The sequence below is a fragment of the Xiphias gladius genome, chromosome 22 (assembly GCF_016859285.1).
Source record: "Xiphias gladius isolate SHS-SW01 ecotype Sanya breed wild chromosome 22, ASM1685928v1, whole genome shotgun sequence".
Classification (NCBI taxonomy): Eukaryota; Metazoa; Chordata; class Actinopteri; order Istiophoriformes; family Xiphiidae; genus Xiphias; species Xiphias gladius.
The window spans coordinates 23,181,184-23,206,359 of NC_053421.1; the positions used below are offsets into that span (position 1 = coordinate 23,181,184).

General features: G+C 39.8%; 1 protein-coding gene across 1 annotated transcript; it reads left to right on the top strand.

The window, feature by feature from the left end:
- Positions 1–299: 299 nt before the first annotated feature.
- Positions 300–23,955, top strand: xrcc1 (X-ray repair complementing defective repair in Chinese hamster cells 1). The gene is made up of 17 exons (XM_040118697.1): positions 300–489; positions 639–731; positions 3,066–3,173; positions 3,280–3,438; positions 3,813–3,890; positions 4,646–4,769; positions 4,992–5,098; positions 7,794–7,956; positions 8,043–8,286; positions 9,176–9,292; positions 16,097–16,178; positions 16,338–16,398; positions 20,492–20,546; positions 21,497–21,633; positions 21,907–21,997; positions 22,128–22,203; positions 22,811–23,955. The coding sequence occupies exons 1-17, from the start codon at positions 439–441 to the stop codon at positions 22,916–22,918; spliced, it is 1,854 nt and encodes a 617-aa protein (XP_039974631.1). The 5' UTR covers positions 300–438; the 3' UTR covers positions 22,919–23,955.
- The last annotated feature ends 1,221 nt before the right edge of the window (positions 23,956–25,176 follow it).

Consider the following 25,176-nt stretch of genomic DNA (forward strand, 5'->3'; position numbering starts at 1 on the left):
ATATGTATTTTCTGAGGTTTACTGTTACGCCAAAGTACGCAGCTATGTGTCAAGTGCATAACAGTTTGAAGGATTCGCTCACAACAGGACTCTGAGGTTTTTTTTAAAATCACCAGGCTAATCGGAAGAAGTTCACTCCGCCTATTGTTTGCTAGCGTGCTAACGGGTTCGCCAGGAGCCAGCCGCTGAATAGTGACAGGCTATTTTTTGTTGTTGTGACTTTTCGGGGCTAAAGTTGCTCCCACTGAGACGACGCTGTGTGTGTGTGTGTGTGTGTGTGTGTGTGTGTGTGTGTGTGTGTGTTTTGTTTTTTTTTTAAATATATTTTGCTAAACGGCTACGACGAGCGCTTAGGGGCGAGGCAAGCGCCCGGTTGGTTTATTCACCTTCCCACTTGCTAACTAAGCAGCGTTGAACCTGTGAGGAATCGACAGCAGCATGCCCGAAATCGAGATCAAGCACGTCGTGTCCTGCAGCACCGAGGACACTGTAAGTAGTTCTTCCTTCACTTGCACCGAGTTTTGTTGGAAGGCGTCTTCCGAACCGAGATGTGTGTTTTTTTGTTTGTTTTTTCCCCCCAAGCATTTAGCCAAATATGAGCCTCCCCTTCACTCACTTCTTGTCATCGTGCAAAACAGACTCACAAGGCAGACAACCTGCTGAGCTCTGACACCTACAGGAAGTGGAAGGCAGCTAGACCTGGGGAGAAGCAGACATCAGTTATTCTACAGGTACGTTTTTGACCTCCTACTCCCACATGTGTTAGCCAGCAAATTTGATCTATTCTGGGGTATCTGCAGGTCCTGAAAAGAGGTTACTGAAAAGTATTACGTTTTTAGTTACAGAAAGACACGAATGTTATTTCTAACAGGTCTTGAAAAGTCTTAAAAAGCATTGAATAGATTTTAAATCTTAAATTTCATTTTCATTTCACTGCCATGGACCGTAAAATTAGTTAAGACTTTTTTTTTTTTTTTTTTCTCTCTGTATGAGGTTGTGGGCTGTCGAGAGACGCCATACACCTGTAAACACCAAGTGAGGCTGGTGTGACAGATGATGTTGCATGCAGCCTCCTGCATGAATTCACTCTGCTTTTTAAAACGGTTTCAGTCGGCACCATCAGACCTGTAGAAGACACACTCACTGCCGCTTGCTACGGTTGATATGAGGCTCATTGACTCATGATGGGCAAGGTTCAGTTTTAGAAAAAAAACTTTAATTAATGAATTAATTGGTTGTTCCGTCCATAATTTCTTTGTCACTTATCTTGGCCCTGGTCATGTTAATTGATTAATTATGTGACTAGGAATCATTGTTATATACAGCTGGGAAGTAGTGACAAATGAGATATAGACATCAATAAATTAATAATTATAGGCCTTATTGTCCATACTGGTTTTCCATCATTCTTCATACAGTATGACAGTGAAACAGGCATTATTTTGCAATTGCATTCTATGGGGAATTAAAAAGGTCTTACAAAGTCTTAAATTTAACTGGGTGAACACTGCAGAAACCCTGTGTTACATTTTTTTGTGGATTTAGGAAGCTCGTTAATCCGTTCACGTAGAGTTATAATGTATTATTATTTACTATCAATGTTGTTACTGGTAGCCACAGTAGCTAGGAAACTCACTGAATAATGAACAAGTGTCAGTTTCAGCCAAAACTTTTAACTCATTTTCTTTTGATTGATTAGCAAATCTACTTTCTGACTACTTACTAGGAATTATAATTGTGTACAGCTGGGAAGTATTGGCAAATTATGATATAAATGTCAATAAATTCACATATTTAATAAGTAATCATAGGCCCTATCATCCCTGTTGGCTTTCTATCATTATTTGACTGATTTAACTGTGAAGATGGCATTGAATTTTATTCTAAGTGAAGTATTAAAAAAGTCTCAAAAAGCCCTGATGTGAACTTTACTTAGGTTCTAGATACGTACACCTAAAACCTGGTAATCCAGCTGAATTGATCCAAATCTGGGTATCACAGAATTTATTACAACTCAGTGAATCTAAATCCAAGATCTTTCTAAACGTCACCAATTGTCCTGCCAGTACTTCACCTGGCTGTTGGTCCCCTAAAGGCAAGGAAATCTCTGAATCCAAATTGCCTTTTGTTATCCGAGTGATTGAGTCTATACAGTCATGTTCTCTCTAACTTGTGAACTGTAGGGCCGTTTGCACACACAGTACACTTGTGTGGTACGAAAGTTTGAAAAAGTTTTCTTTTGCATTGGCTTTCCACTTCTCCTTAGTTGATATATTTGTGTCCTTTTGGGAATCCCCTCGTTTGCATTGTCTTACAGTTGAGTTGCACACGTATGTTGAGTTACTCAGCATACGTGCGCATTCGGCTATGGTTTTGTTTCCTTTTTTTTTTTGACTGTAGAATATATGGAAAACAGTTAAGAGTTTAGGGATTAAGCAGAAATTACAGACTCTTAACGAAGTTTGGGAGACAAGAGCTTATTTCCTTTTTACCTCTCTTGCTCCTGCTTCAGGCTTTAAACAATTGTACGATCTTACAGAAAATGTTAAATACACCCGAGTAGTGTCCTGGTTACATTTGAAATGTTACACCACTGCCATCTGGTGCTACTTGTCATTTTCTGGTCATTCATACAACTAAAAGTTAGAGACCTTTCTAGTCTCTGCCTTTCAGGTTAAAACTCCCTGAAAGCTGAGCATGTCAAGCATTCCAAAGTAATAGTATCTTTTATATCACCTCCTTTATATATTTTTAATCCAACTTTTACAGAAAAACAGTTGCAACTTTTTTATCTTTGCTTCCATAGTTTTGAATAGTAATGAGCTTGGTAATTGTGTTTTGGATGGTGCTAAATAAAAAGTAATATTACAATAACCTCACAAAGTAATTGTGTCACTTAGGGACAGTTAGGCTCACATGTGAATGTTCCCCTTTCCTCTACATAAGGATATTTAAAAGCCTTCCTACCGCTTGCAGCCACTAAAGGGTGGCAGCTACCTTGACTTTTTATGTATTTATTTTTTTTAAACTGGTGCTCTTTTTTTTCTTTTCTTTTTTTCTTATAGTTCGAGAAGGAGGAGCAGGTGCACAGCATCGATATCGGAAATGAAGGCTCAGCTTTCATCGAGGTGTTAGTCGGGAATTCCTCAGCTGTCAGAGACCAGGACTATGAGGTATTCTCGCAAACCAAACCAATTAAAATATTTCACCTCCTAACTCTCTTAACCAGTAATAACTCCGTATTATATACTTGTCCTTTGATTTCAATCTCTGTTTTAGGTTCTTCTGGTGACCTCTTCCTTCATGTCCCCAACGGAGAGCCGCAATGGCACCAACATGAACCGGGTGCGTTTCTTTGGGCCCAACCAGCTGCAGAAGAGCACAGCACAGGAGAAGTGGGACAGAGTGAAAATTGTGTGTAGCCAGCCATACAGCAAGGTAAGGGGCCCAACTATATGAAATAAAAAGTCGCTGCAGGTTTTATAGAGAGCAAACCAGTATATGTATCTAAATCTTAATTAAAAGCAAATCATTAGCAATTACAACATCTGTATTTTGCGGTTAGATCTATTATTTTATCACTGAACTGTCACCATAGAGTAGTGCAACAGGACTGGACATATAGAGCAAATGCACATACAAAATAAGGATCTACGTCTATACAAGCAACATGGTTGCACCTGCAGAGTGTTCAGTAGTGGACTAGCTGCAGAATTAAAGGTAATTTCTGTAAAAAAGATGCACACTAATTGCATATGTCCATTGCTGCAAGTGAAATTAAATATAAGATGGATTTTCTTCGCTCGTTATAGAACATAGCATATGGACTGGCCTTTGTGAAGTTCCATTCACCACCTGACAAAAATGATCCTCCTGCAACAACTTCCCCAGTAAGTAATGCAATGTATTGTTCTCTCTTAATCTTTTTGATTGAGACCTTGATGATATTTTTAGAGCTAATAAGATACCTTGCTTTGAGAAATACAAACTTTGTTTGTCTATTTTGTTTTTAATTTTCATTTAACAAAATAAGCCAAATATCTCACAGGTTCAATGTTCTCTACAGACAAGGAGACCATAGGACACTGCCATACAACAACTTTACCTGTAATAGCCTAAAATCAGAAACTGCCTGATTATTAAAATAAGTAAACAAGACTAGGAATCTGACCAGACACTTGTTGCCAACTGGTAGCTCTTCAAATTTTTGAAACTTGTGTTACAACACATTTCATTCAGTACCAAAAGAGTATTGAGATTGGACGCCCAGCTCGGTTTATGTCAGTGTCCGCATGAAGCACAGTATAATAAGAAGATGGTCTGTGTGAGAACATTAGTGTAGAATTAAACATGCCACTGCACTGTTATCAGCACTGTTTTACTTTTACAAGAATAGAATGTATGTAGTATTTATATTTTTTACTTTCGTTGATGCTCTAGTGGGAATCCAGAACTAAAACCTAGCACAGGATCTCACTGCAGTGTGTGTAGCACTATTATTTAGCCTCTGAACTACACAACGTTTTAGCTTGTGAAATCATTTGTCAAGTCGAAATCTTTTGCTATATTAAGAGAGAGACCACTTCAGTCAGCCCCTCCATATTCTCTTCTGGCCCTCGAACTTCACCGTCTTCTCTCCTTTCAGAAACTGACAAAGCTTGGACAGTTCAGGATGAAGGATGAGTCCCCTTCATCTGGGCCCAGCCTTCAACCTGGCAGTCTCTTCTTCAGTCGGGACAATGCAACAAAATCCAGTACTTCGCTCAAAGGTAGATCCATTTATTTAAATTTGCCAATATCTGAAGCCTAATTGCATTTTTTTCAGGTTCCTGAGATAATAAAGTTGAATAATAAACTACTTACTAGCTACTTAAGTGTACCAGGCTACAAGAGCAAAGAGGTAATTTCAAAGATATTCTTTATTATCATGTCATTTTTGGGAAAAGTTCTCCTTTGTGTCCTCACCAGTACTCTGCGCTTCTCTACTTTAGTGTCTCCCCAGAGTGAGAAGTTGAGTTACGCTGCTGCTGCCCTGCAGGCTAGTTGCACCGCTCAATCGTCAGGCCAAGCTTCCTCCTACAACTCTGCCTCACCACAGGTACTAAGCATCACCACCATTTTCTTCACTGAAAGACAGCCGGCAAACAGCTGTTCCCTCAATTAGCAGTAGTTTTTCGTGTTATTTAGACAACAGGAAAGCTGAGAGGGACGCAGAGAAAATGAAACAGGCCATAAAGCATGTTGTAGGGTGGGATCTATAGTAACTGGGAGTTTAAAATACCTCATTGTGTCTGGGAAAGTTTTTATTTAGAACCAAATATGTCTGAAAAATCAATCTCTTGACCTAATGACTAAAGTCAATTTAAATCGGAAAATAAATTTCAATTAACAATGTTTTGTTTGTTTTTGTTTTGACTCGTCTTTCTTTACGTTACCATCACAGTTTCTGACATCAGCTCTGTCTTAATCAAATTAAGCTTTCACACAATAGTCTCTCAATCAGTAGAGAATTACCTCAAGCACAGGAAAACCAAAAATTGTCTGACATATTGAACAGCTCTTTTGCCTGAAACAGTCGACATTTTAATAATAATTAATGTATTGTATGTGTTCTAGCGTTTTCCACAGGTTGAAAATATACCGGTTCATACATACAGATTTTTTTGTAGTTTATAACTTCACCGCAAGCCAGAAATCTATAAGAAAAATGCTTCAATGCATTTAAATGTAAAATCATAACTAGTATTGTGTAACAAGTTCTTAAATTTTTTACAGCAGACACCTCACATTATGGGCCCTGTTTTCATGTTGGCGCAATGACCCAGAGTGAGTGTCTTCCTGACAGTTTCTTAATTTAGACCTTGAAAATACCATTTACCCATCTGTGTGGTATTTTGGTGCCGAGCACAGAGCACACGGTGCGCAGGTGGGAGGAGAGGCGCAAACAGGTGGGCGGTTCGTTCAGATTGGTCAGTGCAAAGTGAGTTGTTGGCATTTATGGTCTCTTAGACTTTGTGCTGAGAATAGACGTCTCAGAACCATCACCATGCAGCCACATTGGTGATTTTTATCATGAGAGCAAACCAAATACACGGAGCATATGCGTAGCAGTGACGGAATAATGCTTCACATGTGAATAAACCATTTTAACTAATCAGTCCCCAGCCACTGGAGAGGTTTAAATTGGCAAAAAAAATTGATGTTTATTGTGTTTAAAGCAGGAACATCGGTAAATCAGTCTGCATTTACCTATAAATTAGTATAAGTGATTCTAAAAGTATCTGTTGTCCACAGCTACTTTATGCCGCATGAAAAAAGCTTCTCCTTCAGTTTATCAAAATCCCTAAACCCATCTGAAGGCAGCAGGACACATCTTGATAAATCTGCAGGCTCAGATTTGAGAAATGCTTCACCAGAGAGCAGTGGCATTACACATGGCTGTTTACTGTGTCTGCCTTCATTAAATAACATTCAAATAATGCCCGACTGCTATAAAGAAGCCCCATACAATACTACACACATCAGACCGGTCCGTTATGACTTGGTATTATGTTTGTTTAATTAGGAGAAATCGGACTACAGTGGCTCATCAATCCTGTGTGTCTTTCATGTTTTATTCTTGAAATGCATTATTGTGCAAAAGCTGTTGTGTCACGGCATGATGTGATCATTTGTGACGTAAGACAGAGTAGAAATAAAACTGAAATAGCGCCAGATTGATGTGGTTGTGTAAACAGCCTGCACATTCCTGACAACATGATTTCCAGAAGAAGCCTCTCTCCATTTATTGTGCTGTTGTTGTCATGCATCACTGTGACTGGCACACTTTTGTGAGAGAAATGAGACCAGTGATGTGACCGGCTAAGAGTGAATTTAATAATCACCACGCCCTCCGATTTATATTCCAGCACAGCCAGCCCTTATGCACTTTGCACCGCTGCACCTACGTGAACCGACATGGCAGGTGCGCTCAGAGACACCCACACAGTCTGTGCCCCCAAAAACCTACTGCTTTGTGCTTGTCATCGTGCTTGCGTGGTTAAAATGATGCCCCGTGTGCCTAAGCTCACAATGTCCCCCTGTCTTCCAGAGACACTTTATTTGGCAAAACCAGTTTATTGGAAGGAAATTGTTGCGTATGCAGCAGCTAAATTTGTAGCTTTCATCAGCATTATCAACCTCGAAATATTACATTTCCTGACACAAATAAAAATGCATTTTTGTAATTCTGCGCCCACGTTGAGAAGGAAAGCAGGAGGGGCTGCTCACACCGGGGAATGATCCTGTCAGTCAGCCGCATTCCACTTTGACTTTTTAAGAAAAAATCTTTTCGGGTTAGCTGCACAAATACATGTCCTATGCATAGGAAAGTAGTCTAAACAGATATCCCAGTGATTGCTGTTTTGTTTCCAGTTTTCTACTTAAATTGTTTTGTGACCTTTTTCTGAAGGTTATAATAATCTACAAATATGCAGAATAACTATTTTTGCATGCTGAAGGGGAAATTTTTTTTCAGATGGTTCACCCATGGTGAATGTAGGGGAGGGGGGGCCTCCGACATTCCGGCAACACTCGAGCAAGGTTTATTCAATATACATCTTTTTGTCCGATGACCTTCTTGTGGCAATAAATAGTTAAAAAAAGTGAAAAGTGTAGAGAGTTTGTGGGAGTCCAGTTGATAGGTGCGTTGGATTCGATGCTGTTGGATGAAAAGCTGTGCATATTATTTTTGTGGCGGTTAGGCATGAAGAGGCTCCAATTTTTAGTTTCTCACGTAAATTGTTTCTTCATAGCCACCAGCAAAAAGAAAATTTGAGTTCAGCAAAGAGCGGCAGTCTGCCCCTGGCCCTCCCCCTTTGAAGAAAATAAGCCCGGCTGGCTCACCTGAGGGCAAAGCCGCGACCCCCAAACACAAGCCCAACCCAGCCAGCACGCCAAGTCCTAGTGCTGCGAAAGGTAAAACTTAACCTAGTGTCTGAATCTCAGCATGCAGGTTATTTCCTCACTGAAACTGTCCTTGATGTTCTGAATTGTCTCTCCAGCTTCCCTGGCTCAGAAGTCTGCTGACAAGAAGAGGCAGAGTCAGTCCAAATCCGAACCTAAACCCAAACAACAGAAAACAAAATCCCAGGACGCACAGCAGGTCCCATTCAACCGGATCATGGAGGGAGTGGTGTTTGTCCTCAGTGGCTTCCAACATCCATTCAGAGGCGAGCTGAGGGAAAAGGCTCTGGATATGGGAGCCAAGTACCGGCCTGACTGGATGCCCGACTCCACACACCTTATGTAAGTAGCTGGCAGGAATTGTACGAGGACATGTGTGAAAGCTGCATAATTAAGTTGTCCTTACTTTAGCATTTATCATCATTTATGGATGCATTACTTGAAAGCAGCCCATAAGGCAATTTGGGAAAGACATTTTGGGAAATATACTTATTTGCTTTCTTGCCAAGAGTTAGATGAGAAGGCGATTCCCAATGTCATGTCTGCATGGCAGCTGCCTAGTTTAGCATGAAGACTGAAAAGGGAGGAAACAGCTAGCCTGGCTCTGTTCAGAGGTAACAAAATCTGCCTACCAGCTTCTCTAAAACTCACTAATCAACAAGTTACATCTAATTTTTTCCTCTTTGTGCTTTCTAAGCTACGCTGATGCTCGAAAATATGGATCCACAAAGAGAACGTGAGGAGATAAATGGAGAGCAAATGCAAAATAGCTGCATAATAGGCCAAAAGATTGATACATGGTGAAACTGCAGAATGTTGGCAGATGATAAGATTAAAGATAGATGAGCAGAAAGAAAAGTTGATAAAACTGATTTTTTTTTTTTGGCAGGTTTCTAAGCAGATTATCAATTGTTTCAAATTGAAATAGTGTGGTAACGTACTAATTGTTCCACTAATTGCTCTCTTAATTGTTCCACAGATGTCCTGTCATGAGAAATTTTTATCTGTAGTTCATTTTTATAATTGAAGCAGATCACAGTATTGTGTCATAGCCATGTTAGCGCTCGTTAGTAATTCAGTGTGATTGCATCTCCATCTCTGCTGTCTGAGCAGACCATTGCCCTTGTCAGCTTCTCTTCAGTGATATAATATTGTGTGTGTGTGTGTGTGTGTGTGTGTGTGTGTGTGTGTGTGTGTGTGTGTGTGTGTGTGTGTACCCATTAATCTCTAGCTGTGCCTTCGCTAACACCCCCAAGTACAGCCAGGTGAAATCATCTGGGGGCATCATCGTACGGAAGGAATGGGTGTTGGACTGCCATAAGAGGAAACAGAAGATCTCCTATAAACGGTAAGAGCGGATGAAATACAAAACAAACTGGTGACGTGAGATGATTTCATAGGAATAATAGTGAAGTTAAACTGCACTGAGTTGGAATTTGAGATTTGTAGAAAAGCCTGGGCTCAGGCTTGACCACTGGAAAAGCTGGATGGGATTCAGTGTCTCGTTAAAGGACAATTCCGCAGGGCCTGGCTAAAGCCTGGCTTTAGTGTGTAGCATGTGTCCACTGTATGAATCGGCGTCCGGTTTAATACTTTTTCTTAAGCCACGTCTCTACCTCTACATCAAACAGTCTGTGCACAGCACTCTGACTCACACCGATTGTAGCGTCCAAAAACACACCCCTCACAGCAGTGATGCCCACTTTCTACGGAGAACATTGTAACCTTGAGCAGCCGATGCCTGTGATCACAAATTCAACCCAGGCAGCTCCAGTAGATCTCTAATTATAGGCCTCATTACAGGGGGAGCTTTTGCACCATCAAGGTCTTCTGTCATTGCTCCACATGAATCTCTCTGCTGAATAATGTAGAGCTGAATACTCATCTTGGGCAATAGGAGGTCCAGATTAATTAGAATGGTAGTGTACTTGTGTTATACAGTATGAAGCTTTGCATTATCATTTAAGGAATTCCATCAGAATTAATGCCCCCATAATGATGAAGTCACTTTCTTGAAGATGAATCAATTTTCAACCGGGCTCACACACTGCTAAGTTATCCAAGGTTACTGAACTCATTAGGCTCGGGCTTCTGATGCATTCAGACAATTCAAATATGCAAAGTTAGTATAGTGGTAGATAGTATATTAGCTGTAAAAGTGTTAACCTATAAAAATAAGTCCTACTTTAAGCCATTTATACTGTTCTTTAGCCACTTTGAAACATAGAATCAGTAAAATTGCTGGTTTCTAGAGTAGAAAACAGAAGTTTTACTATATACCCTGGGGAAGCGTACTGATGGTTAACAGCACAGACAAACATTTATATTACTGTGTATGACCATATTACCACAGTACTCCTGCCTTCATTACCAGCTTTATTTTGATCAGCCACATTAGTGGTCTAATTAATGATTACTGTCATTATCGATAAATCTGCTGAATATTTTCTCTATTAATTGTTTTCGCTACGAAACACGTCACATTTTCCTAGAGCCCAAGGTGACATAATTAAATGTGTTGTTTTGTCCGACCCACCCAAACATATTCAACTTATTATAATGTAAGACGAAGAACAGTAGTGAATTGTGAACCTGGAACCGTCAAATGTTTGGCATTTGTGCCAATCAAAATAGTTGCAGATACAATTTTATTTTGATATACCAATTGATTAATTGACACATTGTTGCAGCTCTAAACCACATTGAGCTTGCAACTGGCCAAAAGGAAGCAGACGCCACAGTAGCTCATAGCATACTGTGGAAATACTAGTGGTTTATTAGAGTTCAATATTAAAGGGCTACAGTCCGTTACTATTTTGTTTTTTTAAAAAGTTCTACATGTCAAAATGATCTCAACCGTTAATACCCTTGTATGAAAAAAATGTTATTTCCAGTCAGAAAGACTGGAAAAAAGGGAGCTTTTTTTTTCTTCAGTGCTGAGATTTCTCTCACAGGCTGCATCAGTGATGGATTTGAAAACTTATCGCGTAGTTGAATGACTGTGTACCTGCATGGATTATTGACAGAGGTCATCAGCCCTGGAGAAGGACCCGCCCTGCCTCAAAGTATTCAACCCTGTACATACTTTAAATCAAGTTTCTCATCAGCTTAATCATTTATTAGATATGACGCATCCACTGCCTGTTTTTACGCAGCCCAGCGGTGCCAGTGCATAGGTGCTCTCCTTGTAATTCCTACATTTGGTCACATGTTGTATGTAAAACGCTTTGCTGAACTGATTTTATTTTCTCGTTCATAAGTTGTGCTGGTTAAATGAGAAATGTAACTGCATTCGTTCTGGACCAGTGCTGCATAGGATTACCAGTGTGACCTTTCCAGAATTTTTTTTTTTTTTTTTTTTTTTTTTTTCCCCCAAACACAACACCATTTTGTAAAATTACCTGCTCATTTTCAGAATGAAGTGAAAGTGGCTTATGCTGGTGTTATTAATATCACAAATATATTTTATAAATTTGTAGCACAAAATATCTGAGTTTAGAGAAAAAACTATTTGTTGATTAGGTGATTTAAGTTGCAACTATTTTGATGATTGATTAATCTACCTGCAAAATCAAACAGAAATGCCAAACATTAGCTGCTTCCAGATTCTCAAATCTGTGGATTTATCAGCGTATATGTCTTATATGATAGTTAATATAACATCTTTTGTTTTTGTTTTTTGGACTGTTGGTTAGACAAAACAAGCAATTTCAAGATGTCAACATGGATGTCATAATTGTTTTTTTTTTTTTTTTTTCATTTCATTGAAAAAATAAATTTGAGTGATTAAACAAGTAATTGGTTTATCGATAATGGAAATAATCATGAGGTTGCTGCCCTTTTTGAGTTACAAATACACAACAGGATGAGTCACACGGCTTCGTTACTGTGTCTTCCTTTGGCTATGATTAGATACTTTGATGTGACTGTCATTTCAAAGAGATTATTGTCATCGAGCTCCAGCAGGATACATCCGTAGATAAGACTTGGTGCACAGAAATCAGTTTTTTCTCATGTTAGTCTTCAAAGCCAGAAATGAAAGCGATCAGAGTTGTGTTTTCATGAGATTATTCTAGATAGGAGTTCTGCAAAGAGAGTGAGAGAGTAATGGTTAAAATATATATATTTTTTTTAATTAAAAAAAAACGCTGAACAGTGATGGGTCACAGTGCTGTGGTTTTATGAAGCCTGATCCTTACTTCAGGATTCTCAAAAAGTGCATTGAAATGAGAAGTTCACTGCAGCCCGTGTCATCATTCCCCATCATCTTTGCCTTTCTCAGTCAGTTTTTGATCATGCTGAAGATCCCTCACTCCCACCCTCCCCCCGTTGCCCCCCCCCTCCATTGACAGAATAATCCACTCCAGTGCCCAGCTCTCTGCTATTGTGCAGCGCGTGGAGTGTGCAGCTTTGATGATGTATCCCTTATTTAAAAGCTGCATCTGCTATGGGTAATTAAAGGGACCACTTACTTTGATGATTACAAGTACCCAAACAAATATGCACACTCACACTCTCCAACCGTTGCCCCGTCATGCATACAAACACCGTGCCACCGAGCATCTGGAGGCAAATGCACAGCTTCATTTAGCTCCTGCTATGTATATTTTCGGTGTTGTGTATATGTTAATGAGATCAGCTTAGCACCGCAGAAATGCTCTCTCCTTAGACATTATCCAATCAGTGAGGATCCAGAGACAGACAGAAAGAGGGGAGAGCAGAAAGCACTCAAGCAGCTCTACAGCATCCCATCACAATAGAACTTAATAAGTAAACAAATTTCTCATTAAAACCAAGCCTCTGTTGCAACATCCCAAGAGGACTTAGAAAATAGTTGGCGTGTTGGAGCCAAAATTACAGCAAAATCACGCCATGATCGATATATGACACACAAAAGTTAATGCCATCCAGAAACCCAACACATAAAAGTTCTAATCTGAAAATAGTCACTGCATCCTCAGGGGCTTTGTGCCAGAAAGTGTAACAGTGTGCGAAGTGCAGACATTTTGTCATCATCAATGATAAACAGAGCATTTAACCAAATCAAGCAACTAGAAAATGGCAGCTGCGGCTCCGGGATTATCTAATGGGTATTTTTGACAATTTTTTGTGTTTTGTAGATTAAACAATTAATCGAAGAACAATCAATAGGACAGTAGTAAAAAATAGTAATGATCAACACTCCAGAACTCCAAAGCTGTTCATTCAATTGCTTAAAAAGTGACTTGAAGCATTAAACATTTATCCGAATCATTATAGCTTTACTGTAACTTGGTTTTACCCTCAAAAACAAACCACATGTGTCTCCCGTTGATTTGAAGCAGAGCAGATCCTGCGTGTTGGTCTGCTTTTGAGGTAATGACACTCACTGTCGTGAGCAACAGATACTGCATTACTCCCCTGCCCACAGTATCCTTTTTCATTTTCCAATTTCCTGGGCGACGAGTTTTATGAAACAAGAAAGCATAAGTCAATAAAATGTCTCCCTATAGTGTTAGCGGAAATTATTACACCCTAACGCTGGTATCTCAACTCTCTGCACTTCACACTCCCAGGCTGATAATGTCCACATTCCAGGTGACTTTATAGTGGCTTGAGAGGACACATCCTCATTTTACATTGTGTTGTGCGTGAGAGCAGCAGGGAGGATTTTCTAATTGGTCCTTGCCTGTTTTTTCTGCATGTCCCATTCATTTTCTGTATTATCATCGCCGCTCATACGTATTCCCTGTGAAATTTATAGGAACGTTTGGCCTTTTATTTCTCCCCACACTCTCTTAACCTTTGCAGAGAACATTACAGATGAAGTCGTCATCTCTCTTCTCACAGTGCGCTCGATACATCTTTTAAGGATTTTTTTTTTTTCCTTCAGGGTTTGTTTGATTGTTTAATTATCAGCCAAAGAGGCTTTGTTTGTAGTCCTGTTTATTTGTTAGTATTTTTAACACAAATTTGAACAAATATAATTAAATTTTGTGTGAGGTTCAGCTATGGGGCAAAGAAGAAGTGATTAGTTTTCAATGTGGATCAAATCATTCTCATTGTGAGATGAAGCATCTAACTAACTCTAATGGAAAAAATCTGGCAAATTATTCCATGATTATCTGTCAGCTTGTGTATTTGGATTCAGATCTGTATCTTGATGCAAATTAGGAATTTCTAAACATTTTATTATTAATATAGTGACTTTGAAGGACTGTGCAGTCAGAGGTATCTTATATCTGAGCGCTCTATAGATACAGCAAGTGCACTTATTTACATTAAATAGAGTTGCGAAGCAGAAGGAGCTATTTTGGGCGTCCCTATGTCCAGAAGTAAAGTCCCATTCATTTTTCCTCAGAGGTCTTCTACGACTTGAATGTGCATGAAACTCGGGCTTAAATCATCAGTACAACAGATTAACAACCACGTCGTTTCTTTGAGGAAAAAGTTGAAGGTACAATGCTGTGTACATAAAACTTCAGATGTTGAAGTTAATTAAGACTCCCATGGTACATTTCAGTAAGAAATACCCACTCACTGAGCTTAAAATGTTGGGACATGCACCGCTAAGAGCAGGCCAAAACTAAAGTTCATGGTATAGTGTTAAAGAAAACTGAAAAAGCGGCAACTTAAATCGCCCCACTTTTGGATTCAGGGTGAATTTTGGATGAAACCAGCAGCTATGGCGCAATGTCCGACTGGCTTCTTCTCCTTGGCAACAGCGGCCGAGGAACATGGATACACAAAATTTTAAATAATTAAAACTGGTGGCCATAACATAAACCTAGTAAAATTGAGAATATTGTTACAAGAAAAAAAACATTATGTTTCAAAGCTATTAAAGGTCCACCACCTTTTTCACTCAGGGACTGGCCTTGCCCTCTAATATGGCCAAAATGACACTGGACTTGACGGCCACCTGTCAGCAGTTAAGTATGTATGTTGTCTGAAGAGACCACACGCAGACAGTCATTTAAAAATCCTGATTCGGTCATCAATTTGTTTGTTCTTGAGAAGGCCAGACCAGAGTTTAGCCCTCGTGTTTTGTTTGCCTATGGTCCCCCAAGTTTTTTTTTTTTGTTTTTTTGGTCATGTTTTCCTTTTTAATGTAATTGTTTCAGACAGTCTTGTTGTATTCTTTCATTTTAGATTTGCCAGTAGGATAAATGGATGAGATTAAGTAAGACATGTGTTTGGGTTTAGAGTGTTCCCTCCTAGTTTAAAGGAGGGATTTATATTCAGCCTGTATGATTCAGTATCCTTGAAAGAAACCAGTTTTCTATCAGGTGTTGTCTCAGCAAGTCTAAATGCTTAAGTGCTTATACCCGTTAGGAACGGCCACACTCGAAGGCAAGGCAAAAAGCCTGTTGCCATAGAGAGGGTAAAGATGTGACTAATATAACAAATGGGGATAAACCTTGGAACAGTCTGTCTACTAAAGCATGCCTGGTGTTGCACTCAGTTGTAGACACAAAAAGTGATGGAAATAGTTTTGTAGAGAGAAGGGGGGGAAGAAAAGTTTGGAGAGAGAGGATTGAATCCTAACTAATATCTCACCTCAACGCGGCTGGCCAATTTGTTGTTCTTGTGAAATGCAGTGGTCTCTCACTATAAAAATTTGCACTGTGAAGTCAAGTGACAGTTTAGCCCTCCTGCTGTCCGACCATTGTTGCAATTTTCAGCAATGGCTGTTGGTATAATCTTATGAATAGCTCAAGAAAGAAGCAGAACAGATTTCAGTCCACTGACAGCTTCTGAGGAGCCACTCTTAAGAGAGATTGAGCGAAAAACAACAATAGGTGTTGGGGGAGTACTGTGGCAAAGCCTAACTTATAACTGGGTTGTTCTGGAGTTTGGTTGGTGGACAAGTTTTTGTCCTTTTCCAGCTTGCTGCAGTAGATTAGACTTGTCTCCCAGCATGCAAACGTCATAGTATTTAATGTACAGCCAGTTGCAGTGTTTTAAACATCAGGACATTCTGTTGAAAATATCACCTTCACTTGGAACCTTGCTTTCGAGCCACTGTTGCCTGACAAAAGGCCCGCCGCATTTTGAAACATTGTACAAGTAAAACTGATTTGGAGCAAGATGTATTGTGTAGGCGTCATTTTCCCTCTGGCTTTTAATCATCCCGACACATTTGGTTCACCCATTTTTTTTTTTCCTCCAGGTATTTGATGGATGGAGCAGAGTCGAGCTCGGAGAGCGAAATGGATGTGGACGACGAGAGTGAAGAGGAAATTAACACACAGGTAAATTTGGGTTGTTTTTTTTTTTTTTTTGTTTCTTTGTTTTTTCTTTTAAGTGATCTTATTAAAAAAAAATTATCAAATGAAAAAATCTTTTTTCCAGTTTAACTGTCAGTCAGTTTTAACATTCTGTCCATACTGTTCTTGTTCAACCCCAAAAAGACACCAGAGAAGAGGAGCGAAGAGGATGAATATGCCGGCTCCACTGATGTGGATGAACCAGGTTTGCATCAAACTACTTTAATGGAAGTCCCACTGTGAAATAAATGTAACTGAACTTTACCGGGCGTTTCATTTAAGATTCATTCAACATTGGCATCGCCCTTTCGATTACTCCACACTTCTTACTTTCTTTGTCAACTACTAATAATGTTGGGGGGGAAAAAAAGAGATAAAGCATATTGCTGTTCTGAGAAGTGGCTACAAGATGATAGCCTTACAAAGTCTTAGCGTTGAGTTTTCGACTGACTTTAAGTGCTTTCAGAAAGTATTCAGACCCCTTCAATTGTTTCACAGTTTATGCTGCAGCCTTATAATAAAATAATTTTTAAAAAAAATTCCCCTCCGTACCCCATAATGACAGAGGGAAAAAAAGAATTTTAGACATTTTTGCAAATTTATTAAAAAGGGAAAATATTATTATATTAAAGGGAAATATTATCTTGACATAAGTATTCAGACCCTTTGCTATGACACTTAAAGTTTAACTCAGGTGCCTCCCATTTCTCTTGATCATCTTTGAGATGTCTCTAGACCTTGATTGGAGTTCACCTGTAGTAAATTCAATTGAGTGGACATGATTTGGATATGTAAGGTCACACAGCTGACAATGCATATCAGCAAAAACCAAGCCATGAGGTCAAAGGAGCTGCCTGCAGAGCTCATAGACAGGATTGTGTCGAGGCACAGATCTGGGCTGCATTGAAGGTTCCCAGGAGCACAGTGGCGTCCATAATTCTTAAATGGAAGAAGTTTGGAACAACCAGGACTCTTCCTAGCGCTGGCTTCCCAGCCAAACTGAGCAGTGGGTTCGAAGAGCCTTGACTGAGAAGCCAGTGGTCACTTTGGCTGAGCTCCAGAGATCCTGTGAGGAGATAGGAGAAACTCCTAGAAGGACAACCCTCACTGCAGCACTGCACCACTGCACTGAGCTGGGCTTTATGTTATAGTGGTCAGACAGAAGCCTTTCCTCTGTGAATGTTTTCCAAAAAAAAAAAACACCTAAAGGACTCTCAGTCTGTGAGAAACAAGATTTTCTGGTCTGGTGAAACCAAGATTGAACTGTTTGACCTCAATTCTAAGTGTCATGTCTGGTTTCCTCCGGACAGGCTTAGAATTGGTTGACCTACTGGAGGTCTAGAAACATCTCAAAGAGGATCAAAAATATGGCAGACATCTGAGCAAAATTACAAGCGTCATAGCAAAGGGTCCGAATACTTACGTTAATGTGATATTTGTTTTTCCTTTTTAATAAATTTGCAAAAATTTGTCATTATGGGGTATTGAGTGTAGATTAATGAGAAAAATGAATTTAAATGATTTTAGCATCAGTCTGCAACATAACAAAATATAAAAAAAAGCTTTCCGAATGTCCTGTTGCTGAAGTTCACCAGAGACAGGCAGACGGACAGGGGGAAATGATAGGGGAAGAAGTGGTCAGTCAGCCCATTGAAAAGGTGAAATAGAGGAAATGGAGGAATGACAGGCAAGGTCAAACAGCCTCTTAGAATTTCGATACAGTGCGAGTGGAAAGAAAGAAGGGAAAAAATAGAAAATGTTCTCAAATTAAATTCTTCCGTGTTGAAGGTTAAAAGAAAGTGTCTGAAGTGTCTGAGTTATAGTGGATCACACTGAAAATTTGTACAAAATGTATACATACTATATACATTTCCACAGAATATTGGTACTATAACATAGTCTTGCCGTACTCAAAACTCCACTATGAGTTTCTTCTGTGTCTGAACTGAAACACACTTCTCTTTCACTAATTAATTCTGATCAGTAACCTGCTGTCCTTTATCAGTGTTAAGCTTTCTGCATGTTTCACAGTAAAAGCCCCATAGAGAAGGAAGAGAATTAAGGCCCTTGAGGTGCCGGATGGCTTTTAATGTGAAAGATATAGAGGAGGTGTTGTATTTGCTTTTGATCAGCTGGACACCAGTTTTGTTAGTCCACCACTTTAGTCCAGACTAAAATATCTCAATCATTGGATTGATTTCTACTAAATTTTGTGCAGAAATTTGTGTGTGGCTCCAGACAACGAATCCTAGTTAGGTGGGTGACATGCCTCGACAACTACTGGTTGGATTGGCATGAAATTTGGCACAGACGACAGTATTTTGTGAAAATAAATAAATAAATAAATAAAAATAACACTGATTATATTGTTACAAGTAACAGCAAAGTAGCTTGCCATCTGTAGCACACCAGAAAACCAAAAAAATTTGCTTTGAAACTGAAATGTCTTAAATTCATTTTTTTTTGTTTCTTTTGTTGTATTTTTTAAGTATAGATAGATTGATATATAGAGAGAGAGAGAGAGATAATTTTTTTATTTTTTTTGGCCTTTATTTGAAATGTGACAGTTTAGAGAAAGACAGGGAACAAGGGCAGATAGAGTGGGGAATGACATGCAACAAAGGTCCCCGTGCCAGGAATCAAACCATGGACATTGTAATCATGTGCTATGCAGTTTAATCAATGGATGTCCCTAACATTTCATAAATTCAATTTATTTCTTTTATTAACTCCTTTGTTTTTGTCTGGCAATCAGAGTTTAGGTTTTTTTGTTTTGTTTTTTGGGTTTTTTTCCCCGCTATTTACTCAATTTACGTAGTGAAATCAAACCTAACTACTGCCACTACACTGCTACAGGGTCACCCACCTTAATTTAGTTGTAGTGAGAGTAAATTACGAGATGCACCTGGTAATTAAAGCAGAGAATACAGTTAACAGAATAAAAGCTCAGTCCTGCTTAAATGAAGAAATAAAGATGTTAGTAAGTGGCCGTGACTCATGGGAAGGGATTCATTCTATTAGCTTAAATAACTGAAGAGGGACAGAGGGTAGCACTGGTGCTGAATGAATTGAGAGGGGCAAGGGGGCAATGTGAGAGCCCAGGGACTAGACAAAAGGGATCACTTTTATGCAGCACTTGAAAATGGATGAGTTGACAACGCCACCGTGTAAAGAACAAGAACAACATACAGACTACGGGTGGTGTTCGAGGGAGAAGCCAGAATGGACGAAAGACGTAATCGCTGTGAAGGGACTTGTGCATGATTCTCATTTCTATGTTAATACAAGGCCAGAAGTAATATGCCGGGGTGCATCGGTGAGGACACAATAGATGAAGTGACACACCAAACGCATAGAGGGAGAGCTTTCTCTCTTTCCCCCACGACAACACAGAATTGTATGGCAGTGCAAAGTGTTGCCAACAAGGTTACTTTCTTTGCATGGCTGATAGAAATGTGGAGTCACATGGAAATATTCTCTGCCTGATGTAAGTTATGAAAAATAATACTATCTTGTAGAAAACAAGGCGGCAAGATCAGACTTTTTTTTCTCATATGACCAGAAATTTAAAGCAGATTTAATTCTTTGACATTTCATTATCGTAGTTAATGAATTTCAAGATTAAGGCCAGAGTGCAGTGATGGTAATTTAAGGGACTAGGATACAGAAACAACCTTGAGTTGTCAGTGAAATGGTATTTTTCTCAGTAAATAGCGTAATAACAGGCCTGCCCAACTGTTTTTGTCTGAATAGCTGCCCACAATTCACAGATTTTATGTAGGAAATCGTAGATAAAACTTTTCATGTTTATAAACGTCTATTTAATTTTCAGCTGGGCCTTTTTTATGCCTCCACACTGACGGCAGCCGTTGCCAGAAGCATTACGGTTGTCCGTCCCGTCCCGTCCCTGCGTCTGTCCCATTCTCATGAATGCGATTTCTAATGCCTTGAGGGAATTTCTTCAAATTTGGCGCAAGCGTCCAATGGACTCAATGATACACTGATTAGATTTTGGAGGTCAAAGGTCAAAGTCGCGGTTAGATAACAAAATACCTCTGGCCAGAACTCAAGAATTATTACTGTAGTTATGATAAAAACACTTAATACCTTTTATTAAATTTCCTTCAAAGTCCTAACTACTATATGAGTCTGGACAGACATGGATGTAAACTGCAAAACTGTAAACTGGGGCATACAACTGCAAGGTGGAAATTCTAGTCTAGTGTTGTAGTAAGACGGAGGGGTCATTTTTCTAATTAAGTTTTCCTGTATTGACATATTAAAACTTCATTTCGCAGGTGGAGGGGATGATGATGATGAATCTGCCGTGGACACGGAGGACGAGCTGCAGAGGTAAACAGATCAAACAATGCCGATGATGCTCTTTGGAATATTGATGTGGATGAGTTTGTTCTTCTGTGTCTTTTATGGTCGTTGACTCCATCTCTTCCGTCTTGTTGCTCCTGAAGTAAAATAATAATAAATAAGTTCATCATTTTAACTTCTGTAATTCCACTTTAACCTTAGTCAACGTCGCAGTAACATTTATAGACCCTAGTTAAGTCATGTAAGTTTGTTCTGTTCCAGATCTTTCTCCAAAAGTCGCTTTGTATATTATTACTGAATTAAACACAGTTGTTACTCAGAGGTGCGCATTCATACTGAAAATTTGGGGGGGGAAATCTATTAACATTAGTCTTCAAAGGGCTACGGGTGTACTTTTACTTAACGTTTCACATATCGATAATTTTAATTTTATTTACATCCATATCAAATGACAATGTGTAATGTGAAAGGTATTGTTTACTGTGACGAACCCAGAGAATTTTCACCCCACTCTGCAGTTCGCCTCAGACCTACAGAGCATTTAAGCGTCTTTTAGCTCAATGTTTTGGTTTTTTTTTTGGTTTTACATCCCATGGCTCTACTGTTTTGGTTCAGTCCTACTGCTCGTTAGCAATTTTCCACATGGAGAAGAGAGCTTTATTTCAGCGCAAAAAAAAAAAAAAACCATCTACAGAAGAAAGACACAGTTAGCAACGGGCTGGTGCGCACAGTGGAGCATTTAGCTGCTAAAGAACCAAATATTCCCCTCAGGAGAGGAGGATTCCTTATCGTAATACAGAGGGGACCTGTGGTGCCCTACCAGTGCAACTGTGGCCACCATTAGGAGAAGTGGTCAGACAAGACAAAAATGAATGAGACTGACTAACACGGCGGTTTTTCATCGTTTTGAGAGGCAGGAAACATGGAAACATCTGGCATAAAAAAATTGTTTTTTTTTTTTTTGCTCCTTGTGAAAGAGTGGAGAAGGAGAACAGACGGAAGAAAACAGCAGCAGAAGCAAAGATGGTGAAGGACGAGGATCCATATGGGGGGTCGACAGATGAAAACACAGACGCTGAGGCTGAGGAGGAACATCCCATCCCTGAGCTGCCGGGTATTTCTCTCTTTGTTCTTACTCCATGTCCTCCTGTCTCTAGTCTCTTCCCGTTCCTATCACAGGAAAAGATGTTCTCCCGTCCTCATGGGACACTGCTAACACTCACAGAAAGTAATCTTTCAGAAACACCACACACACTGTTTTTCTGTGTTTTCTCTCCCCTCTTTCTCTCCCCTTTATCATAGAGAACCTGTAATTACTCCTCCTACATTTTATGTATCAGTTCAACTCTTCTGCTCCTTTCTCTTACCCCTTTCTCATATCTTCCAGACTTCCTGAGCGGGAAGCACTTTTTCCTCTACGGTAAATTCCCTAACAATGACAGACGCCTACTGCTGCGATACATCGTCGCCTTTAACGGGTGAGAACGACTTGTAGAAGGGACTCGCTACAACTTGATTTGTGTGCAGGAACTCACAGTGACGATGTAGCACGAAAAGCAAATGCCTGTAATTAATTATTTGTAAGACGCCCTGTTGTCTCTGCTCCAGGGTGATCGAGGACTACATGACAGAGAAGGTGCAGTTTGTTGTGACCAGTGAGGGCTGGCATGAATCTTTTGAAGACGTGAGTTGAGTCCTCCTCTTCTTTCTCCCTTTGGCGTTACATCAGTATTTCTTTGGCAGTCACGGCCAGATAATGACGTCTAGCTCTTAACAGTAACTAAAAATGGTGAGCATTTGTGTAAATGTGGGTTTGAGCATGTGTGCAGACATGCTTTTATTTTTCACTCCCGAAGACATGAGGAGGCCATTGTTTCAGAAAACTGAAAATCTCTTTTCAAAAAGCCTCTCTGAACATGTCACACTGAACACTGCCAGTACAGACACTTCTTAGCCATTTTCTTATAAGCACTGAGCACTTAAATAATTCTAATTTTGCAAGGTATAATCAAATAAAGCCATGAAGTAAATTGGCAAACCTGCATGTTTTAGGCTCCCCAGTGAAGATGCAGCAGTGTTCAGACCAAGTGGCTTTCGAATCTGTTTGAAATTGTGGGTCAGAATTGGTTTTCAGCCATTTGAGGGCCTTCTTAGCATCTGAATTACCAGTTTGGTTATACAATCTAGGCATTCAGTCATTCAAAGGCTCTATACCTCTTCTTGTGAGTCCATTTGTAATGCAACAAGAACACTTAATCACCCCTCTCTGTTTCCCTCGCTTTCCATCACAGGCGCTGATGGAGAACGGCAATCTGAACTTTGTCAAACCCGCATGGATCTACGCAATCAATGAACGACAAAAGATCTTGCCCTATCAACCCTACTCTGTTGTCCCCTGAACAATACACTATGTACACACACAGGTGTGCGCAGACACACACTCAAGACTTCACATCCTGACGAAGAAACAGTGGGGAAAGCCATAGACATTTTTTTGGGGTCTTTTTCAGATTCACCACTTGACTTAAAAGAAGCAATAAACCAATTCTAGTTCATTGATGACTTTATACTTGTTATTCATGAAATGTCTTCAGTCCCTGTCTAGTTTACATAAAAGCAAAGTTTTCACTACAGATGCTCTCACCTTTTGGCCAAGCTAGGAAAAGATGTCTATTTAAATGGTGTCTGTTGAGGTTAATATTAGGCTTAAGGTTTAGTTTTATTTTTAGCCTTTTATTTGCAGCTTGTTAGCCCTAGCTTGGCCATAAAGTAACATCATCATCAGTGTGCTTCTCAGTCTCTTTGGCATTATGCACAAAGCGCACGCTCTCTGATTCAGGACTCGTTTGAATTTCTTGGTTCCCTTTCGTGCAGTTTGCTGCTGCTCACCTCGGCTACCTCAGGCTCCGTCTGGAGATGAGTTATCACCCTGTCCTGACAGCCAGTGGCGCTGGTAAGACTTGTAACTTTTGTTAGCGAGTAGACTATTGTGAGACCAGCCCAAAGTCAGGTAAAAGGTGCCAGTTATTGAAGGCTGCACCGACCAAATGCAAAAATTAGGGCAAAAAAATTGTGAAAATGAAAATGAAGACTGGGGGGGGGGGGGCTTTGTTTGTTTCTCTCCTTTTTATTTTTTATTAAATGCCGTGAGTTGTAAAGTGATGGATTTCTGTGTGTTCTTAAAGTTTGATAAATCTGCATTTGTGATTTGGTTTTATTTATGTTAAAAATGACAAGTGATGGACAGGATTGACAGATGTGCGGATGTAAAACGGGCGTCAGTGTTTTGCGACTTAAATCCCGTGGAAATGTCGGGCTCACTATCTACTGTGGTTTGCTCACTTGTCCAAAGCAGCGTGTTTGAGTCTATCTTTCCCTTTTTTTTTCTAAAAGTACCTAATTATTTTGTCTAAATAAAAAAAACAAAGATTGTTAATTAACTGTATTGCTCTCACTGTTGTTCATCATGTCTTTGCACTTAGCTGCTCTCATCCCTTCCCTTGCCTTCCGCTCTGTGATTGCAGCTTGAGAGGCCCTCTCTTCCTTTTCATTCCTTCTCTCATCTCTAGCCCTCTCTCCTCTCTCTAATTTACTTCTCCTCTTTCTCGCCCTGGAGCCACTGGGTCTTCTGCTCTTCAGTCAAGGGGATTAGAAAAACTGGAATGTGGACGAGAGACAGGGGAGGAGGGGGTGGCTACAGGGGAGAGCGAGGCTTCGGGAAAGATGAAAAGGTTTGGATTCTCAGCAAGGATTCATTTTTAAAGTAGCCATGGATCCGTCTGTTTTATTCTACTGCTCATGTGAGGTAAATTTACACAAACACGCATACCTGTACCACCAAGCGTGGGGCGTGTTAGCACCGCTTCCTGCAGCTTTGTGTCAAGCACTGATTTGCTTTTCATTAAGCGAAGAGTGCAAGGTCAAATCCATTTAGGTCTGGGAACAGGAAAATTTACAGCCGCTAAAGGCATCATGCTAATACAATGTCATATTTCATTTAAATGCTTATCTGTTGTCAGGATGGCAGGGGGGATGGGTTGCTTTAAAGCGGTCCCATTTCACAGGTCAGCTTTGTTCAAGCAGCAGCGTTTCCACCTTATTCCTGTCGCCTTGTTCTCTTCCAGTCAGATTTATTTTTTGCCGTTAGCATTTTTACGTCTCCTGTGAATCATGGCAATGACCTTGACTGACAATAACCTGCTTGCTAAGATAGCCAAGCATTGTTTTATGCTGTAGTTTTAATCTTTATTATCACTGACACACAGTATGGGGTGTCTTCAGGTGATGGATGTTTTTCATTAATTATTTTAAGATTTAATTTCTTTATTCCCTCAGAGATAGTTGCCCCCCCCCCGTTGCTTTTGCCCTGCTTTGTTTTGCTCTTCCTACAGTATTGATGTGGAGGGGGCTGAATACGTGTGAAAAAATACATATTTTCTATCTGTTGCGATCTGTTTTCACTTTGACCTCAAAGGCTACTTTTCTATCGGTCAGTGTCAAAAGAATACACATTAAATCTAATTTAAACCAATGAGGGTTCAGTAGTGTACATAAAGAAATTCAATGTAACTTTTTTTCCTCAAACCAAATACCTCCTATCACTGTGGTCTCGGCGAGCTCTTCAACTCTGTCACCCATCATTATCATGCAGGTACCG

Excerpts from the sequence above, each read along its gene's own strand:
- xrcc1 (XM_040118697.1), top strand. The coding sequence starts at position 439 with ATGCCCGAAATCGAGATCAAGCACGTCGTGTCCTGCAGCACCGAGGAC. Across the intron at positions 9,293-16,096 it reads CAGAAGATCTCCTATAAACG|GTATTTGATGGATGGAGCAG; the intron begins GTAAGAGCGGAT and ends TTTTTCCTCCAG. Across the intron at positions 21,634-21,906 it reads TCCCATCCCTGAGCTGCCGG|ACTTCCTGAGCGGGAAGCAC; the intron begins GTATTTCTCTCT and ends CATATCTTCCAG.